General features: G+C 37.2%; 3 protein-coding genes across 3 annotated transcripts; 1 reads left to right on the forward strand and 2 right to left on the reverse strand.

Moving 5' to 3' along the window:
* The first annotated feature begins 488 nt into the window (after positions 1-488).
* On the forward strand, positions 489-2158 carry LOC147558455 (uncharacterized). Its single transcript, XM_086660118.1, has 2 exons — positions 489-790; positions 911-2158. Exon 2 carries the CDS (start codon positions 1090-1092, stop codon positions 2041-2043), a length of 954 nt encoding a protein of 317 aa, XP_086516244.1. The 5' UTR covers positions 489-790; positions 911-1089; the 3' UTR covers positions 2044-2158.
* A 1328-nt stretch (positions 2159-3486) lies between these two features.
* LOC147558456 (heat shock cognate 70 kDa protein 2) lies at positions 3487-6921 on the reverse strand. The gene is made up of 2 exons (XM_086660120.1): positions 6512-6921; positions 3487-5382 (listed from the first exon to the last, which is right to left on the reverse strand). Exons 1-2 carry the CDS (start codon positions 6723-6725, stop codon positions 3656-3658), a joined length of 1941 nt encoding a protein of 646 aa, XP_086516246.1. The 5' UTR covers positions 6726-6921; the 3' UTR covers positions 3487-3655.
* Positions 6922-13500: 6579 nt separating this feature from the next.
* On the reverse strand, positions 13501-18035 carry LOC147558457 (U-box domain-containing protein 13-like). Its single transcript, XM_086660121.1, has 4 exons — positions 17512-18035; positions 15628-15744; positions 14968-15393; positions 13501-14804 (listed from the first exon to the last, which is right to left on the reverse strand). The coding sequence occupies exons 1-4, from the start codon at positions 17779-17781 to the stop codon at positions 13665-13667; spliced, it is 1953 nt and encodes a 650-aa protein (XP_086516247.1). The 5' UTR covers positions 17782-18035; the 3' UTR covers positions 13501-13664.
* Positions 18036-19809: the final 1774 nt, after the last annotated feature.

Below are 19809 nucleotides of genomic sequence, written 5' to 3' on the forward strand. Positions count from 1 at the left end.
TTTGATGTGTGGGAAATTGAGATATGAAACATAGAGTGATAATTTTTTACTACAGATGACCATGTCTTCTCAATCACAAATTAAATGAATTCGACTTCAATCACAAAAGAAACATATCTTATTTGCATTTCGCTTCTGCTTATTTCGAACAACTTTTGAACCATCAGCCACTTTCCAGTGAATAATAAAGTCTCGCTGAATCAATTTTAGGAATCATAGTCAAGAAGTTGGGTGAGCTTCTTCTTTCTCTTTTCTTCTTTCATAATATAAGAATTTTGGAAACTTTCCTCAATTATTTTTATTTTATTTTATGAAAGGTTAAAATATAGTAATGACTTTTGTTTTCTTGCATAAACTTTCTGTAATCTTTGTAATAAAGAAAGGTAAGAAATGAACTTCTTTTCTTCCATTACTCAATAGAAAATGGGAAACTTTCATTTCCCATAAAATTATTAAACGAATTTGGCATTTTCCGTTGGTGCCTCCATGTGAGCGCCCCTCGAAAAATGGGACATCTCCAGCCATACAATCAATATTCTGAGAGAAACCGAAAGAAGAAAGAAAAACACTTTGCCTGACTGCTATTTCTGCCCTAAAAACCTTGAGAGCACAATTCAATTCTGGGTCTCAAATATTTACAAAATCAGTCATGGGTTTAAGCTCAAACACTAAACTTTCCACTTTTTCAGAAGATTTCATGTCTGGGTTGTGAGTTGTGACTGATTTCCATAAGCAATAAGGAAGACGATGAGTTCTTTTTGAGTTTTGGGTTCAGCTTTTCAAGCAAAAGGTGAGATTTTTTTTAGCTTTTAACTCACAATTTCTGTTTTTAGAATCTTAATTTCTTCCTAGAAAGTGAATATCTCCATGTTTAAGATAGTTTGAAGCTTTGGGTTTCTCTAATTTTGAGGATTGAATGTGTAGTTTAGGGTAACTGAAAACTTTAGTGTGAGTGAGATTTTCCAGAGGTATTTATAGTGATTAATGATTGGATTGAGGATGTGATTTTTTTCAGACTTAAGTAAAGATCTTCTATAGTTCTATAGATTTAGGGTATTGAGATCTGATCAATCACATATAGAGAGAAAGATGATATCTTTTAAGAGTTTAGGAATTGGGTTGAGTTTGGCTTTTAGTTGTCTATTATTAGGTTTAATTGCAGAGATATATTACTTACTATGGTGGAAGAAAAGAGGAGGATTAAACAATGAAGAACTTCAAGATGGTAATAGTATAAGTAGTAGTAGTAGTTCATCAAGAGAGTTGTTTTATTTCTTGTGTTTCAAAAAACCATCTTCATTAAACTCAACAAGTTTAAATTCTCAAGATTTGATGTTTAATGGCAATGAACAAGATACCCATCTTCAATTTACTTCAAATTCAAACAAAGAAGTGTTTTTAAATCCATTTGGTGGAGATAGTATTGAAGCAGAGTTAATGAGATTACATAATCTTGCTGGTCCACCTAGATTACTTTTCACCATTAAAGAAGAAACAAAAGAAGATTTAGAATCAGAGGATGGAAGATCTAGGGCAGGTGATAAACATCGAAAAGTTTCGAGAAGTTTAGCTGATCTTCTTCTTGCCATTGATACACCAATGGCATCTCCAAGATTAACAACTAGTACTCCTCCGATGACTCCATTAACGGATAGTTTGAACAATCAACATGGGTTTAATTCTTTGTTTGAATCGTCTGTTGATCCAGAGATGTATAAGAGAAGAGCTTCACCTCCTCCAAAGTTCAAGTTTTTGATTGATGCAGAGGAAAAACTTCATCAAAGAAGAGTTATTGAAGATGCAATGAGAAGGGCTCAAAGAAATACTACTTCTTTTGAAGATCATGAAGGTAACAAAGCCTCTCCAAATTCATCAATGGTGGTAAATGGGGAAGATGGGTCTTTTATTAGAATCATTGTGGATAAGAGCGAAGAGAATACTCAGATTGATCATTCCTATCATCACTCTAGTTCATCACAGATACTACCACTGTCTTCTTCTCCTTCATCAACCAGACCACCAAATAGGAGTTCTAAAGATTGAAAGAAAAGAGTTTGTTTCTTCTTTTTACTTGTTTTTATTGATGATTGGATCTTTATGTGAATTTGATAGAAATTTTAGAGTTTGATTTTCACTAAGTTGTTTATTTTGTGGAGTAGATTAATGCTTAGTATCTATTTTTTCGAACCTGGATTATGAAGGTAAGAGTAATATCCAACTTGATGTTCGAAACTAGGATTACTAAAACATCCTGGACTTAACTCTCTTTGAGAACCGGCTTGCAAAGACACAACAAGTACAATGTGCTCCTGCCATAGTTATACTAATACTCCCCACAGCTCCATCATTGCGTGCAAGTCTTTAATACAATGTCTTCGTAAACACGGAATAATATGAACAAAATTCATCCGCATTTCGGTGGTGTATGCCCTAAATATCATATTAAAACCACTTATTAACTTTATATGACAACCCTAGGTAACAAAAATGCAAGAATTTCAAACTTTTGAAATGAGATAGATGTTGGTAGGTTTTCAAGTTAATGAGTTTGAGAGTTTGGGATTTTGTTCAAAACAAATAAAGAAAGCCAAGGCCTAAGTGGGCTGTGGGGGTGGGGAAGTTAGTAATAGAAAGTATGAGGGTATGAGTGAAAGTTGCGAACTTGAAGAATCTTCTGTTACTTTGTAAACTTTCTAGCTTTGAAATTTAAAATTCAAAGTTGGTACACCTCTTCCATTGTACATAGTGTTAAACCCTAGAACTAAAGCAAAAAAGACAATGACTTAAAAGCTTTATCTAAAACTTTGTTCCTTGTCATTTAGCTCTGTCAACTTCAATAACAATTATAACTAGGGAGGACAACAAATATTTATTTTTCTAAATACACCTCACTCCATGTCTTTTCGAGAATCAAAGACCATTGTCACCGACAGTCGACAGGAATAAGTGAGCTCACCATATCGATATAGTGTGGTGGGGTGGGTCAAGAAGACAAGAATCAGATTCGCTTCTTCCCATTCTTTAATAATGGAATTAGAATCTCCATTGGAAAAGTTGCCTAATTTCTCAAATTTTATGAGCCTCTCCATCACCTAGTGGGAAAGCAAAAATCCCTTCCGAGAACGAAAGCTTCCCCTTAAGGGAGGTGAGAGGTTTTCTCGAACTTCGTGGAATATGATAATAATGAGAAAAGAGGGGGGCACAAACAACAAATTGCCCACTTCAACCCAAGGCGGACATTTCCAAATTACAGAAAACTTCATATTCGTAATAAAATACTATGATAAAAGTGTATACTATATTTACTTATTGGAAGGGATGAAGTGCTAATTATCTTATGAAAAATCTTAAATAGTAAAGTTCCCTTATTAAGGGGAAACAATTTAACCTACCCAGCTTATTTTAGCCAAGTAAATGCTATATAAATAAGCTTAACTTATCTAATCCAAAACAAAATTATCCTATAAAAACTGAAACATAACAATCGTCACCAATCATCAGTGAATTGCTCAAACAAAATCCATTACAGAAAAATAAATCAACCATCTAATCCAAAAACCAAACTACCAGATAGTAACTAAAGTATTCAATACCATAAAAACAATTGTAGAAAATAACCAGAGACAACCAAAATCCCTTACTCAAGACTCAAAACTTAGTCGACCTCTTCGATCTTAGGTCCAGCACCGCCTCCAGATGGAATATCATCATCCATACCTCCAGCTGCATCAGCACCTGCTCCCTGATACATCTTTGCAATGATTGGGTTGCAAATGCTTTCAAGCTCCTTCATCTTGTCGTCAAATTCATCAGCCTCTGCAAGTTGGTTGGCATCCAACCATTGAATGGCCTGCTCAATTGCATCCTCAATCTTCTTCTTGTCTTCACCAGCTAGCTTGGCACCGATCTTCTCGTCCTTGATGGTGTTCCTCATGTTGTAAGCGTAGTTCTCCAAAGCATTCTTAGACTCGACCTTCTTCTTGTGTTCTTCATCTTCGGACTTGTACTTCTCTGCTTCCTGAACCATTTTCTCAATCTCCTCCTTTGACAACCTCCCCTTGTCATTGGTGATTGTGATCTTGTTCTTCTGTCCTGTTGTCTTGTCCTCAGCAGAGACATTCAAGATACCATTGGCATCAATGTCGAAGCAGACAGTGATTTGGGGAACACCACGGGGAGCTGGGGGGATTCCGGATAGCTCAAATTTACCCAACAAGTTGTTATCTCTGGTTCTGGTTCTCTCACCTTCGTAGACCTGGATCAAAACACCAGGTTGGTTGTCGGAGTAGGTTGAGAAGACTTGTTCCTTCTTGGTGGGGATGGTGGTGTTTCTTGGAATCAAGACAGTCATGACACCTCCAGCAGTTTCTAAACCAAGAGAAAGAGGAGTGACATCCAAAAGCAATAGATCTTGGACCTTCTCGTTACCCTCACCACTCAAGATAGCAGCTTGGACAGCAGCACCATAGGCAACGGCTTCATCTGGGTTAATGCTCTTGCAGAGTTCCTTTCCATTGAAGAAATCTTGCAACAACTGCTGGACCTTGGGAATTCTGGTAGAACCACCAACAAGTACAACATCGTGCACTGTGCTCTTGTCCATCTTAGCATCTCTTAAACACTTCTCGACTGGCTCCATACACTTCCTGAAGAGATCCATGTTGAGCTCTTCGAATCTGGCACGGGTGATGGTGGAGTAGAAGTCAATACCCTCAAACAAGGAATCAATTTCAATGGTGGTTTGAGCAGTGGATGAAAGAGTTCTCTTTGCTCTCTCACAAGATGTTCTCAATCTCCTAAGAGCTCTGGGGTTTCCACTGATATCCTTCTTGTTCTTTCTCTTGAATTCCTGAACGAAGTGGTTAACCATTCTGTTGTCGAAGTCCTCACCACCAAGATGAGTGTCTCCGGCTGTGGCCTTAACCTCAAAGATACCCTCTTCAATTGTGAGAAGAGAGACATCAAAAGTACCACCACCAAGATCGAAGATAAGAACATTCTTCTCACCAACACTGGTTGCCTTCTTGTCAAGACCGTAAGCAATGGCAGCAGCAGTTGGCTCATTAATGATACGGAGAACATTAATACCAGCAATGACACCGGCATCCTTGGTAGCTTGACGTTGAGAATCATTGAAGTAAGCAGGAACAGTAACAACAGCGTTCTTTACTGTGGAACCAAGGTATGCTTCAGCAATCTCACGCATCTTAATCAAGACCATGGAAGAGATCTCCTCGGCAGCAAATTGCTTCTCTTCACCCTTGTAGTTGACAACAATCATGGGCTTATCACCTGGCCCAGGAACAACCTTGAATGGCCAGTGCTTGATATCAGCTTGAACAGTGGCATCACTGAATCTCCTACCAATCAAACGCTTGGCATCTATACAAAAGAAAAGCAGATTTAATAACAATACACATAGACTACCAACAAGCATATGTTCCCAACTAGAGATTACGCAAAACAGAGTTCCAATTAAAAACTTAAATAGATGTGCATGCTAAATGGGTATGTAATACCCTTAACTTGAGACGAGAGAGAAAGTAGAGAAGCTTTCAAACTCAGGAAAGAAAAGGGTTTTTAGGGTTTGTTTTATGCCGGCAACGGAACCAGGAGGCATTTACACAAAGTGTAGCTCTCATGGTTCTCTCAAAAGGCAATCGATCAACTATGTATCTAAAAACTAAACAATCAATCAACAACTAAAATAAAATATTCAGAATCAATACTAACAACATACAAAACAGGTAGACATTACAAAAACGGATCTGAGAAAGCTTTAAGAAGATTAGGTTAAAACAGAATTATAACCCTGATATTACACATCCACTTGACAATCTATTCTTTATATTAGACTACTAGATTCATCCATTAGTGACTTATAAAACTTGGCAAACAAGTGTAGAACAAATATATTAATAAACTTAAACATTAAAGAAAGTTAAAAACATGAATGGATACCAATCAAGTAGATTATCAACAAGTACAGATGTAAAAGAAAATTGGATATGACAGATTTGTAATACCCTTCACTTGGGACGAAAGAGAAAGTGGAGAAGCTTTCAAACTCAAGAATGAAAAGGGTTTTTAGGGTTTTGTTATATGCAGGCAACGGAACCAGGAGGCATTTACACAGAGTGTAGCTCTCATGGTTCTCTCAATAGGCAATCTATCAGTTAATAGATCTGAAAACACAACTATCAGTTCATTCTGAACTTACAAGATCGCCCTCTCCAGTGAAGAGAGATAAACTAAAAGTTCCATTATTTCATATGCAAGTATACTTATCGAACCTAACAACATGTCAACATTGCAAAAGATTGTTCAGATACAGCACTAGTTATACGGATCTGATAGTAGTTTCGAGAACATTAAGAGAAAACAAAATCCTACAATCATCGATCAATTGCCTATAAAGCCTCATAGATCTATAACAATGGAGAAACTAACAATAACTTTCAATCTAGAATAGTAAAAGTATTAGATCTAAGATTTAGAACTGAAAACTCACCGAAAACAGTGTTGATGGGGTTCATGGCGACCTGATTCTTGGCTGCATCTCCGATTAAACGTTCAGAATCAGTGAAACCAACATAAGATGGAGTAGTTCTGTTTCCTTGATCATTAGCAATGATCTCAACACGATCGTGTTGCCATACACCAACACATGAGTAAGTAGTACCAAGATCGATTCCGATCGCCGGACCTTCACCTTTACCAGCCATTATACTTCCTTGAAACGAGCAAAGAAGATGAGAAACCCTAGAGTAAGACGAGTATCAGCTTAAGAATAACAAGTCTAGGGTTTCAGAGGGTTTGTAAGTGAGGGTCGGATGTTCTTATTTATAAGTTTTAAATTGTTATTGGTGAATGTATAGATTGTGTATGTTGTATTCTCAGCCGTTGGATCGAGGGTTCAATGACGGTTTAGGTATTTTCAACCGCCAAGTTAGTAACCTGATGGGCCTATTGTTCAGAGGGAAGTGCTATGGGCACTCAATGTTGTATGGATGAAGGCATACCATTAATATTCAGGTATGACTCGGTTGCGAGATTACAGCTTCCAAACTTATCTCAAATATTTATATCCTATTATTCAATAGCTAAGATTGTAGCTCCCAAACTTATAATGGTGGTGGTTGAGGTACAATGGTGGTGGTAGACCGTAGACGTATAATGGTGACAGTGGTGGTGGTGGTGGAGGTATGGAGATGGTGGTGGTGGTGGTGGTGGTGGAGGTGTGATGATGGTGGTGGTGGAAGTACGGTAGTAGTGGACGTATAGTGGTCGTGGTGGTTGAACTACGGAGGTGATGGTATTTGTGGAAGTACGGTGGTGGTGATGGTGGTGGTGGTGGTGGTGGTGGTGGTGGTGGTGGTGGTGGTGGTGGTGGTGGTGGTGGTGGTGGTGGTGGAGGTATGGTAGTGGTGATGATGGATAAGATATGTGGGTGGTGATGATGGAGGTATGGTGGGGGTTATTTCCCTAATAGCCCCCAACTTTGTGACTGGTTTCCTGCCTAACCCCCTACTTTGTCAAAAATACACAGATGACCCCCTTTTTAGATTCTGCTATAACAACGTTAACTAGTCATCACCTCTCTCTCATCCAACTCATCGCCTCTCTATACCACCTCATCTTCTAGCCACATCATCATCTTCCCCGACGACCTTCAAAACATTAAAAAAAAAATGAAAACTCTCCTCTCTCTCTAAAAAAAAAAATTAAAACTCTTTATCTATCCTCTTTCTCTCTAAGTACTCCGGCAGAGGGGTTTTCCTTCGTCGGACTCTGTCGAACAGACCATTCAAAGTCGCCGGTAGGAAATTTTCCCGGGCGACAACTTTCATCGGTGAAGACGATGAGGTGGCGAGAAGATGAGGTGGCAGAGAGGATGAGATGGAGGAGAGAGAGTAACGGACATTTGACGGTAAGTTAAATAAGAGGGTCATCTGAGTATTTTTGATGAAGTAGGGGGCTAGGCACGAAGCTGGTCATAAAGTTGGGGGCTATTTGGGAAATAACCCATATGGTGGTGGTGGTGAAAGTAAGGTGGTGATGGAGGTAAGAGGTGGTTATAGTTGAGGTGTGATGGAGGTGTATAGCCAGGGGCGAGCCCACATGGGGGTGCAGGCCCCCGCGACCCTTACGTGGCTCGTTAATGTTATGCGACATTTACCACTATATTAGATACATACACACACACACACATATATATATTCATTTTCTAAACACAATTCTTCCCTAGCTTAGTTGGTGAAGTCATTATTTTTCAATACTCAGGTCAAGGGATTGAGCCCCACACACAACATACTAGAAAATTTCTACTACATACACTTATTTTTTCTAAAATATCTACTACTTAAGTTAGTTGAAATTATTGTTTGGTTTAAGATGACTATTTATTAAAAATACATTATAAAGGTCATGCTTGGCTTAAAATTGGCCCTATTAATTGAGATAACTCAATTTTGATCTCTTCAAAGTGACCAACCAAATAAAATGGCCTCGTAGAGATGATGAGTTTTCTAAACGTCCCACTTAATTTTGATTTTGTCTGATTTTTCTGTGACTTGTATTTTGAATTTCAAAATTGTTTTTTTTAGACTTTTATTCTGGTAAACATGTTATTAGAAAGAAAATTTAATCTTCATATTTTCTTCCATTACGATCACTTCCTCTTCATCATCTAGCATCGTTCTTCTTAATCTTCACCATTATCTCTTCATCCCCTCCTTTGTTTTTTATTTTAGTATATTTTGGCAATCCAGTTGGAGGAAAAGTACTTGATCCATATTGAGAAAATTAGAGATTGATTGCTATACATCAAAATTACCACGAAATTTCTAAACTATAAATAAAATTTTGGTAAGAATTTGCTTTTCGATTCCAACTTGATCGTGTAATGTGGAATTCTTTCATTAACTATAACAAAGAGGTGCCCCCACTCATAAAAGTTTCTGGCTTCGCCACTGTGTATGACAGTGGTGTTAGTGATGGTGGTGGTTAAGGTGTGGTGGTGGTGGTTGAGGTGTGGTGGTGGGGGAAGTGCATTAGTTGTTGTGGTGGTGGTCGGGGTACAATGTTATGATAGAGGTTTAGTTGTGGTGGTAGAGCGGAGATAGACGAAGAAAAAAAATTCGTCGAGTAAAATTCATGCATGTGTTGAATGATGGGCCTAGAAAGTTTCCTAAATAGGTCACCACCCGCAAGTATACGGGCGTCAAGTAATAATTCCGGTAAGACCGGTTCGTTCCTCAGAGACTAAGTGAAACCTATTCTAAGACTTGGAAGTAACTCGGTTTTGATTTTGAAATTGGTTTTTAGGATTTTTGTGATAAAATAATAAAGTACTAAAATAAATTAAATAAACAAATCAATGGGGAGAAGGCCTAGGGTTTTTGGAATCCACCGAATAATTCACTTTCAAACACACAAAATTAACCGACTAACTCTCTCGTTTTATAACTCAGAATTTCGGATAATGAACTATCCTAATTCCGGGAGATGTTTTCGTGTAAAACCGATTAACCATAACGTAATTGTTTCGTTTTGAAAAAGAGATCTCTGAACTATTATCTATCAATTAATAAGTATACACCATCAAACGATTTAACCTAAGTATGATGCATCAAATCCAAAAGCATAGACAATGAATAGAAAATCGATTTAACTAATTAAAACAATCTTAAACTTTCAAACTTATTCAAGAGAATTAATCAAATAAGAACGTGTCTCTAAAAGCTATAAAATGAAGTTTCATCCTAAAACCCTAGAAAGAGACTTAGCTACACATCAAATTCATCAGAAAGAAGTATGTTCTAGAGAAAAGTAAGAAAAGAAATCACCAAAAGAAAAATGATCCTGGTATTTGAGCTCTTTGTTCCCTCTCTTTCTTTATACTCTGTTTTTGTTATCCATCTCTGTTAACTCTCTTTTCCCTCTCACAAAGAAAAGGTGTTGATAAAGATCCTCAAATGATGAAGAAAGGAACATGAGAATGCTCTCTGTTAAAGATAATGAACAATTATTTTTTCTTCTTTCTCTCTATCTCTCTCTAAAAACACTCTCTAATCACTCCCTTTCTCTCTCACAAAGAAAAGAAATAAATGAAGAAAACTTTCACAGCAAAGATGATAAATTGATGATAAAGTAAAGATGAAAATACAGTGCTTCCTTTCTCTCTCTGTTTACAGTTCTCTCTAAGAAGAAGACAATGGTAATTCTGTTTCTGTTCTTCTCCTTCACTCTCTCTCTGATTTTCTGTTCTAATTGAGCTAGAGAGATGATCCCCCAAAGATGAGATATCCATTCCTGTCTGTTCTTGGCTGTTTTATAAGAGAACAAAGGAGAAGAAAATATTAGTTGCAGCTCTCATCCCCTCAAATCTTTTCTCTGGTTTCCTTCTTTATCACTATCTCTAGCTTTTAATCTTTCTAAATCAGAGAACAAAATCTTCTCTATCTCTTCTTCAATCTTCATAGAAATCTGCAGCTATTGCATTTTATCTGAAAATGGAAAACATGAAGAGCCGAGTTCTCTCTCTCTCTCTAGGAAATATACTCAGCCAACTCTTCTTTCTATCTTTATATATATCTCCATCTAATCCTTCTTTCAATCTTTGAAGCAAATATTGAGCAAGTTGTTTCCATCTTACCATCTCCAACTAAAAGCAATACTCCTCTCTCTCTCTAGAAAATCTTTAAACAGCCGAGTCCTTCTGTCTTTCTAAAACCTTCAATCCCACTGAATATCTAAGGAACCAGAGAAGAGAAAGACTCCAAAATATATCTTACCAATCTCTCTCAATATTTCTTTCCTTTCCAGTTCTAAACACCATTTCAAATCCCCTCTCTCTACTGTTTAAAACCTAAAAGGAAATAAACCCTTTTATTTTTTTAAAAAAGATATGAGAGCAAAAGAAGGAGATGAGCATGGCCTATGAACGTGTGTAGGCTGGCAAGAATAGGAGCCGTTATGGTGTGGCAGCAGTAGTTTAAGGAATTGAAAATGCACAAATTAAACCCACTTAGTAGCAAGGATTAAAAGGCAACCGTCAGATCATAAAATGTGTGGAGATGAAGGCATGGAGCCCCCGGGACTACTATGGTAACTTGCGTCGCACCACGTGAAATCAACTCCTGTAGTGGGTCCCGAAATAACCATTGCACCAACCAATAAACCAGAATTTATACCTCTCCAATGGTTGATCGCCACGTGTCTTTGAAGACTAAAGTTGACTTGACTTTGACACCAACTTTGACCCACTTTATTTTTCTCGTCCGGATTCCGATTTGAGTTCTGTTTTCGCCCACGAGTTCGTCTTGAATTCTAGTTTCATCCGAGTACCAAAATAGACCAAACTACCAGAGCATCATTAGCACCAAATTACCGAAATGCCCCTAATGTGTCAATCTCCCGATTTTAACCGTTTTTCGCGCTCAATGCCATAAAAGACACCTGGACAAGAGAAACAAGTATTTCATGAGAGTAACTGCTCGAAATGAACTAACTAACCCGAGTTAAGAGATTCAGATGGGACATTTTCATGTCTCATCATTGAACATAAGTTACTTTACTTTAAAGTCAAAAGCTAAAAATTTTAATTTTAAAATAAAGTTAAATTTTAACTTAAATGAAGTCGGTAGTTTTTACGTTACCAGACCTTTCTACCTAAATAAGCAAAAAAAGTAGTTTATTTTAGTGTTGCCAAACGACGCTAGATATTAAAAAGTAATTTAATTTTTTCTTTCTGCCACCATAACGAAACCTCCACTCTCCTATCTCCACCAGAACCACTACCACCATAGTTCCACCATCAATCCATCACGACCACCACCACACCTCAGCAACCACCTCGCTTCAACCACTATGCTGCCACACCTCAACCGCCACCACCACCGCGTTTCAACCACCAACCTTCAACCCTCAACCACCATTACATTTCCAACACCATTACTACTTATATTACCAGACCAACCACTACTATAGTTCCACCACTTATGCAAAACTACCATCACCACCGTTACCTTAATAAGTTTTTGACTTATAACTATTTTGCCAAACCTATTTTTCATAGGTTTTTACTTTATTAAAGCAAAAGAACTTCTATTAGAAGTAGAATAACTTTTACTTGTCAAATGACACCTAAAAAAGGCTGCAACTTTGGGGCATTTAGAAAAGTCTCCAAAGAATAAGATCACTTGGGTCAATTAGATTTATCTAGGGGCAACTTCATTTTGAGTCCAAAAATTGATTTTCTTTGTTTTATGCCCCATAATCTTTATCTCCCTTTCTTTCTTGTTGATCCTTTATCTCTCCATCTCCATCTATATCTCTATAAATCTCATGCGCGTTCCCTCTTTCTCTATTGGCATTATCTCCATTTATCTCATTTCTCTTCTTCAATCTTTGTTTCTCCATCTCTCTCACACACAATCCCTACGAAGCGAACACTTTCCTTCGTCAGAACTGTAAATCAGAGAGAGAATGAGAACGACGGGAGAAGGAGAAAGAGAGAAAACAAGCAAGAGAGATAGTTCGAAAGAAGAAGAGAAAAATGAGGAAATAAAATAAAAGGAGAGGAAAAGAGAGAGACACGAGGTGTTATTTGTGGTCGGAAGTTGTGGTAATGGAGAAGAGGTGAAAATGAAGATCGGGGGCAAAATACAACTTAGTTTAATTTTCGGGCTAAAGATAAAGATAACCCCTAGGCCAATCTTGATTGACTAAGTTTTTATTTTCCAAAGACTTTTACGGATGCCCCAAAACCACCGCTTAAAGAATGCAGATATTAACACATTTGGCTTGGTTTTCACAAGACAAATAACGAATAGAGAGATAAAATCAAGCGGGTGATAAAAACTTGAGAGCTTGGAAATCGGTAAAGTATCTAGTGATAAAAACTTGAGAGCTTGGAAATCGGTAAAGTATCTTCTTTCATTGATGACCCACCTTCCCTGCACACAAATATTCATCTTCTGATTAGGCGCGATAAATGTTCTCTCCGTTTCCAGAGCAGCTTCCTGTTAAGTTCGTGATTTTCTAACTCAAACCAATCAACAATGAGTAGAGAAGGTCCACACACTATATTCTTGGTTACTTGGTCATTTTTTCCTTATGCGGGACTATTCTCACATTTCTAGTTTCCGTACATCCTCATCTGATTGTCTCTTTCTCTCTCACACTAGTTGAGACTCCGCGGATGCACAATGTTTAATTTAGGGGTCTACCTATATAAAACCATGATAGATGGATGTTGAATTACTATGTACATATGAACTCTTCCCTTTGGGAGGGGGTTTGGGGGGTTGGTTCACTCACCAATCCAACCCTTGGTTATACACCCTAGATGAGCCTAGATCTCATAGGTGAGGATGAGCTTAGATCTCATAGGTGAGGATGAGCTTAGTCTGATTGGCTCTCAACCACTAGGCTAACCAACTGTTAATAAATTCACTCTCCTTTGTTTCTGCATTTGAATAATATACTCAAACAAACCTATATAAAAAATGAGGGATTTTTATAGTAACATATTGGTACATTATGAATAACTTCACAGACAAGAGCAAGTGATCTTCCACCTCCTCATTATATCTCTCTTCCCTTCTCAATACAAACAAGTAACAATAACAAGATGAATAAGAATCGATTTAACATTATCATTAATTATCTTCAAGACTTACTGCAGAAATTGGTTCTGATTCTTCGGCCTCAACTCGTGCTTGAACCTGCTTTTGTTGTTCGACGAATCTGCTCATACGTTCGAGTAACTGGCCAGCTTTTCGCTTTCCTCTGTCTGTGCCATTTTGTACAAGATCCATAAGCGGGACCGCCAGTCCTAGTTCTTGGGCTTCTGCTAGGTGTTGTTGTTGGTCACCGGACGAAATGTGCACCAACACTGCAGCCGCATTTTCTCTGTTTCTCGGCGACCCACTCCTAATTACGTTTACCAAGACTGGAACAGCCTCGAGATCTCCAATTATTGTCCTTGCTTCTATGTGGTTTGCTATAATAGCTAGTATAGCCAATGACTCATCAACCATTCCACTTCCAGGTTCTGTTAACAATCTCATCAATATAGGAACTATTCCTGCTCGAACTGCCCGTCCTTTGTTCCCTTGATAGATACACAGGTTGAATAGAGCGGTAGCTGCATCCTTCTTCCCTCTCTGACTACCTTCACTTAGTAACATCACAAGTGCCGGGATGGCCCCAGATGCACCGATGGTTACTTTGTTATTATCCACTACTGATAAGCTGAAAAGTGTAGCTGCTGCATTTTCTCGAGCTTCCATTGTTCCCATCTTGAGTACATGAACTATTCCAGGTAGAGCCCCGGATACAACAATTCTCGATTTGTTCTCTTCACAGATAGAAAGATTAAGGAGTGAAGTAACAGCATGCTCTTGGGTTCGGGGCTCCGATGTTTGGAGAAGGTTTACGAGGACAGGGACAGCTCCAGCCTCTGCTATGCAAACACGGTTATCTGCATTTCGCTTAGCGAGAAGACGTAGTTCACCTGCAGCAGATCGTTGGTCTTCATGGTTGCTAGATGACAGTCTGCGAATTAAGTTATCAATCTGTTCTCGTTCAGCCATGGAGCATAGGGAGATGGCTTTACTACTTTGGGAGTTGTTTGGTCTTTTGGGTGGCTCAATCCCATTTGATTCACACCATTGAGCAATGAGGCTACGTAACACGTAGTTTGGGGTGAGGGCGTTGCTTGAAAGAGTCTGTTGTGTCTTCGGACATGTACCGTGTCCCGCTTCAATCCACTTCTCGATACATGCTCGTTCATAAGTCTGTTTATAGGAGAATAGCATAAAAAGTTAGACTCTAATGACTCAAAAGAAAAACAAACACCGACTAAAAAAGTATTTCCAGAAAACTTGTATGAACGAAATCGGTGTTATAGTTGCACGTGGATATCTAAACAAGAGCATAGATGAAAAACCGTCAACGTACCTGTCCTGTGGATACAATTACTGGATCTTTCATCAACTCGAGGGATATTGGACAACGAAAATCATCCGGTATAACTGGAGACCGGGGACTCCCAAGAGGGACCTGTTCATTTTCAGTAGAATCAATATCAGGATTGTCACTCTGAACAAAATCTTTGATTTTTTTCAGTAGCATTGACATTTTCTCGATGATCTCCTCTGGATCTCCATCACTCGAAACAACCATCTCATGTAAAGCCAAAGACTCTTGTGTAAGGTCAGTTATGCTCATTAACTGTAACTTTTCAGCTGATCTCCTTAACACATTAGGATCTGTATTTCCATCACCGGTTTTTTCGTAAACCGAGAACAAATCCTCGTATAGTTCAGCATCGGGTGTATCAACCCGTCCTTTAGCTCTTCTGAATTGAGAAAGCACAAGCTCAACCTGAAAATAGAAAGTATTCAAGACATTTTAGAAGCAGTACGACTGAAAACACCAGAAAACAAGATTTAATCAGGACCATAAAATTCCTCCCTAGGTGCAATAAGTTTCTGATCTAGAATTTGTAACGAAACTGGAAGTTACAAACACTCAAGGTCATATAGATCAGGAGACACCAAAAGAGAAGAGTATGATCATTTCATGTAAGCAGGTAACGAGGGGAGAATAGATTTTCACCTGCTCCCTAACTTCATCTGATATGTCTAGCTTTTCGTAGGATATTCCACTCAAAGCATGCTCTAATTGAGCCGTCACTTCATGGAATCTGTTCATTATTTGCTCCCTCTTTAGGACCTGCAAGAGATAAAGAGTTGGTTCAGTATTTATATAAGAAAAAAACTTTAATGCTTGTTTTTGTTCGAGTCAAATAATGTCCTCATCTTGGTAATCGACATCCATCACCTTTGATTTCGAACATCACAGTGTTTCCATATACCAAAGCTAATAGTAATACACATTTATCAGGCCAGTGAAGGAAGCCCATTCTAGCATACCAACCAACTAATGTCAAGATAAACTGAACCTCACTTAGGACAGTTTAAACCTTTACATCCACCCTAAACCTGAATAATACCAAATTCACATGCAGATATTTTATTATCTTGAAAGCAGATTAACATACTCCACATCTGAACAATATGTGATCCAATCAACTCAATCCAGTCCTACCTGTAATATGAACCCATGCGTATTAACACAACCTTTTCTCATCTAGTCGACTAATTTAGAGTTTTAGACCCAACCATTTGGCAATTTACTGTTGACTTGATTAGAGAAAAACTAATATCTAAAATTCCCCATAGGTCGATTGCACTAACTGAAATAATGTTTTTAACGTGGGAAATGCGTGAAGCCGATTAGGTGAACCAAGGAATACATTTTCGGTTTCGGTGGAAATTGCGGTCACTCCCAAAATGGAAACATTTCGTAGAAATTTTTCGGCTAGTGTGGAAATCTTACAAATCCATGTAAATGATAGAAATACAATGCAATTGTATATAACAAGATTATTAAACCATAATGAAGCATAAAAATGATGTATATAACAGATTAACAAATCTATTAGTTGAGGGGTATTAAAAATTACACAGTTGCGTCCGGGAGTAAATTGAGTAACTTCTTGAAAATATCACTCAAAAGATAATATTTTACGGATAATAGTTAACAAACTTTATAAGTTTGAGAAGGAATCGTCGATCACACAATTATATCAGGGGTGTTACAAAGCTAAAATCAATTTGGGTAGTTAAGTGATGAGGTAAATCATTCTAATAGTTTTAAGAAACATTCAGAATGTAACATAAAAATCAAGAGATATCTATGAGAAATGAAGATGAAGGAATAAATATGTTTTCACTTTTAGTTTCTCCGGATTTTTTGCTAGATTGTCAGTGGAAATTTCCATCATGTCGGTGGAAATTTCGAAATTTCCAACAATTTCGGTCGAAGTTTTCATCATGTCAGGTGGAAACTATGCAGGAAATAGTTGAAAGTGTGATTTCGTGCACCTAATCTAAATTTAGGAATTTCGTTCCTTGAGAGGAATGAGTACTAACTCTGAAGGTGGGACTAGAAATTGTTAAACCTAATTCTTCACAGAATGAAGTCTTCTCTACCTGTAAGCTTGACTTCCTTTGAAAACCTAATTGCTAAACCTAATTTGTTCCCCTCTTCTTAATAAGTTCTCTTTCTCTTCCTTCTTCATGAATTTGCTTTCCAAATTCTCCTAGCAATGTTTTTCAAATACCTAGCTACTTCTACAAAGCTAATTTTAGAAGTTTAATCAATCATCCCTCTATATATAAACTAGTCTAGACATCCATTTTGGTGTGAAATTGACATTTTTTTACAAAAAGGGGAATCTAAAATCAAATAAAGGGTAAAAACAGATATCTTTGAATACCTAAACCCAAATGATCATGATAATCAAAACAAACCCACTTATGGTGCCCTAATAGAATTCTAAAATTGATTGAATTCGACAGAAATTTCATTAATTAGAAGTTCATCAAAACAAACTAGTTAAAAAAGAGAATTTTAGGGTTTAAATTGAATACCCACCAGGTAAATTTTACTTCCTTCACTTCCAAATTTAAGAAGTTGTTTAGCTGATTGAAGAGCTTCTTTCAAAATGATTAATGATTTAACTATATCTTCAGTAATTGGCTCTTTACTCTCTTTGAATTCTTCAAACATAGGAGTTAAAAGCTTCAATCTTCTAGATAGAGTACAATATTGTTTCTTGATTGAAAATCTATAATCTGTTATTGATGATATCTCATTTACTATATCTATCAGGTTCTGAGCTAGTATTGCTTTATTTTCTTCCATACTGATAGCTTTCAATACTCTCTCTTTCTCTCACTAGGTTTCTTTCTCTCTCTCTCTAGAAATGATGGTCGATAAAGTGAAATTTCTCTCAGTAGAAAAATTTAGAGGAGAAGGCTTATAAATTGGAAATGGTAGGAAGGAAGAAGAAGGAGATCATCTTCAATTCATTATCAGCTCCATTAGAGAGAGAGAAAAAAGTGAGTAGTCTTTCCAGCCATCACGCGCAGAGACTTTCGGTTTTTTATTCTTGTTATTTTTCTTTAGTCCAATTGAGATTAGATATTAGATTAATGTCCTTTTCGGGTTCAAATGTATTCCCCTTGTTCGATTTGACGAAAGGCTCGACGGACGACGGGTAGTCAAGTCAAGTTGGGGGGACCGTCCGAATCTTCCATCTATATGACTATCAATTGTTTGTTTTGTTTGATATTTTTACGAAGACTGGTTCATCCAGACAATGGTTGATCGACGATAATGTTCAAAGAAATGTTAACAACTCTAAGACGTAACAGATTTTGGAATTTAAAAAACTTTTGATTGAGTATTACTAGTAGATTCTGGTTCAAAAACACACATTTATAGTTGAATCATTAATGAAATGACCACAATAACTTAAACTCTATTAGTAACAAAGTCTTTTTTTTCTTTTTAACCTTTATTGTTCGTTACTTCAAATAACTACCCTATCATTTTACTTCTTTTTTTTTGTTGAAAGTCTATATGTTTACTTTGATAATGTCAATTAAAGACTAAAATGGAAAAGAAAAATCTAAGAAGGTCAAATATGACATCTTCTTGCAAACCCCACTCCAATTATTAATACTCTTAAATTGTAACTAATAATCAACGTTCTTAAAATGTATTGAATTTATAAGATTTAGGAGATAGAATTGACTTCATCCACTTTTGTAGATGGGAGCTGCTGGCTTTGAATAAATTTTGTGCTTTTCTTAGTTGAATTTTCAGAATATGTCACTTGATAGTTTTTTTTTGTTGAGGTATGTCACTTGATAGTTGATACCAAGTTGTGATATGTTTAAAAAGAAAATGAAGGACTAGATTCTAATGCCAAATGGACACAAACTGAGAGTCTCAAGTCAACTCGGGTCATAGCCAAGTTGATGTCCAAAGTAACGTCGAGATAACGAGGGTAGACAATTAATTACTTTTCACTCGTTAGAAGTGAAAGCCACCGTCCAAAAGTAAAAGGTACGTTTGTTTGGCCCAAACCGAATGGGTCCCACATCGAGAATCGCGCGGCACGTGGCCTACGGGTACATAGTAATGATTATGATGGTGTTCTTACACAATGAACCAAATCCTAAATCCACCCGATTATGAAAGCAGAGTTCATCTGTTAATCCTCACCGTTCAATTAAAATAGGGTTAAGGATTAAGGCCCCAGGACAACACTCAGGCAACCTCGATTCTGTAACCCTAAACCAACTTCTAACCGACCTCGCACGCGTTAATTTTATGTGATTGGTAAACAGCACAACAAGGTTGAGTTCTTTTGAGTATTTTATTTGGTTTTGCCAAACGCGTCTTGGTGTTATTGGTTATTCTGTTACGTACAGTTGGCAATGGAAGTGGTGCTGCTGTTATTTTGAGAACATTCAACGGTACTTGTGGAAGAACCAAAAAGATTCTGATAAGTTTGTCGTAGACCAGCTGTTGGGTTACGTGATTACTTATCACATTTGGTTCCACCTGTGATTCTATCAAACCAATTTTTTATTATAACAGCACCTCCAATGGTGATAACACTCAATTTTAGAATTTTTTACTTTTAGACACTTCAACAAAAAAAACATTTTCATACCAAAAAAAACATAGTAGATTGTTAGAGTTTTATTTTTAGATTCTCTCCCCTACAAATTAATTTGAATATCTAAAATCATGTCGAGGTAATCAAGTAAAAAATAATTTATATTTTTCTCCTTGCTCTATCCTGCATGGCTACATCCCTGTAGTTTATGTGGCGAAATTTCACGTGAGGATATTCTCTATCCTCTTGTTCCATGCTCA

The sequence above is a fragment of the Eschscholzia californica genome, unplaced genomic scaffold (genome assembly GCF_041429995.1).
Source record: "Eschscholzia californica isolate CP2 unplaced genomic scaffold, dmEscCali1.0.p SCAF_2, whole genome shotgun sequence".
NCBI lineage: Eukaryota > Viridiplantae > Streptophyta > Magnoliopsida > Ranunculales > Papaveraceae > Eschscholzia > Eschscholzia californica.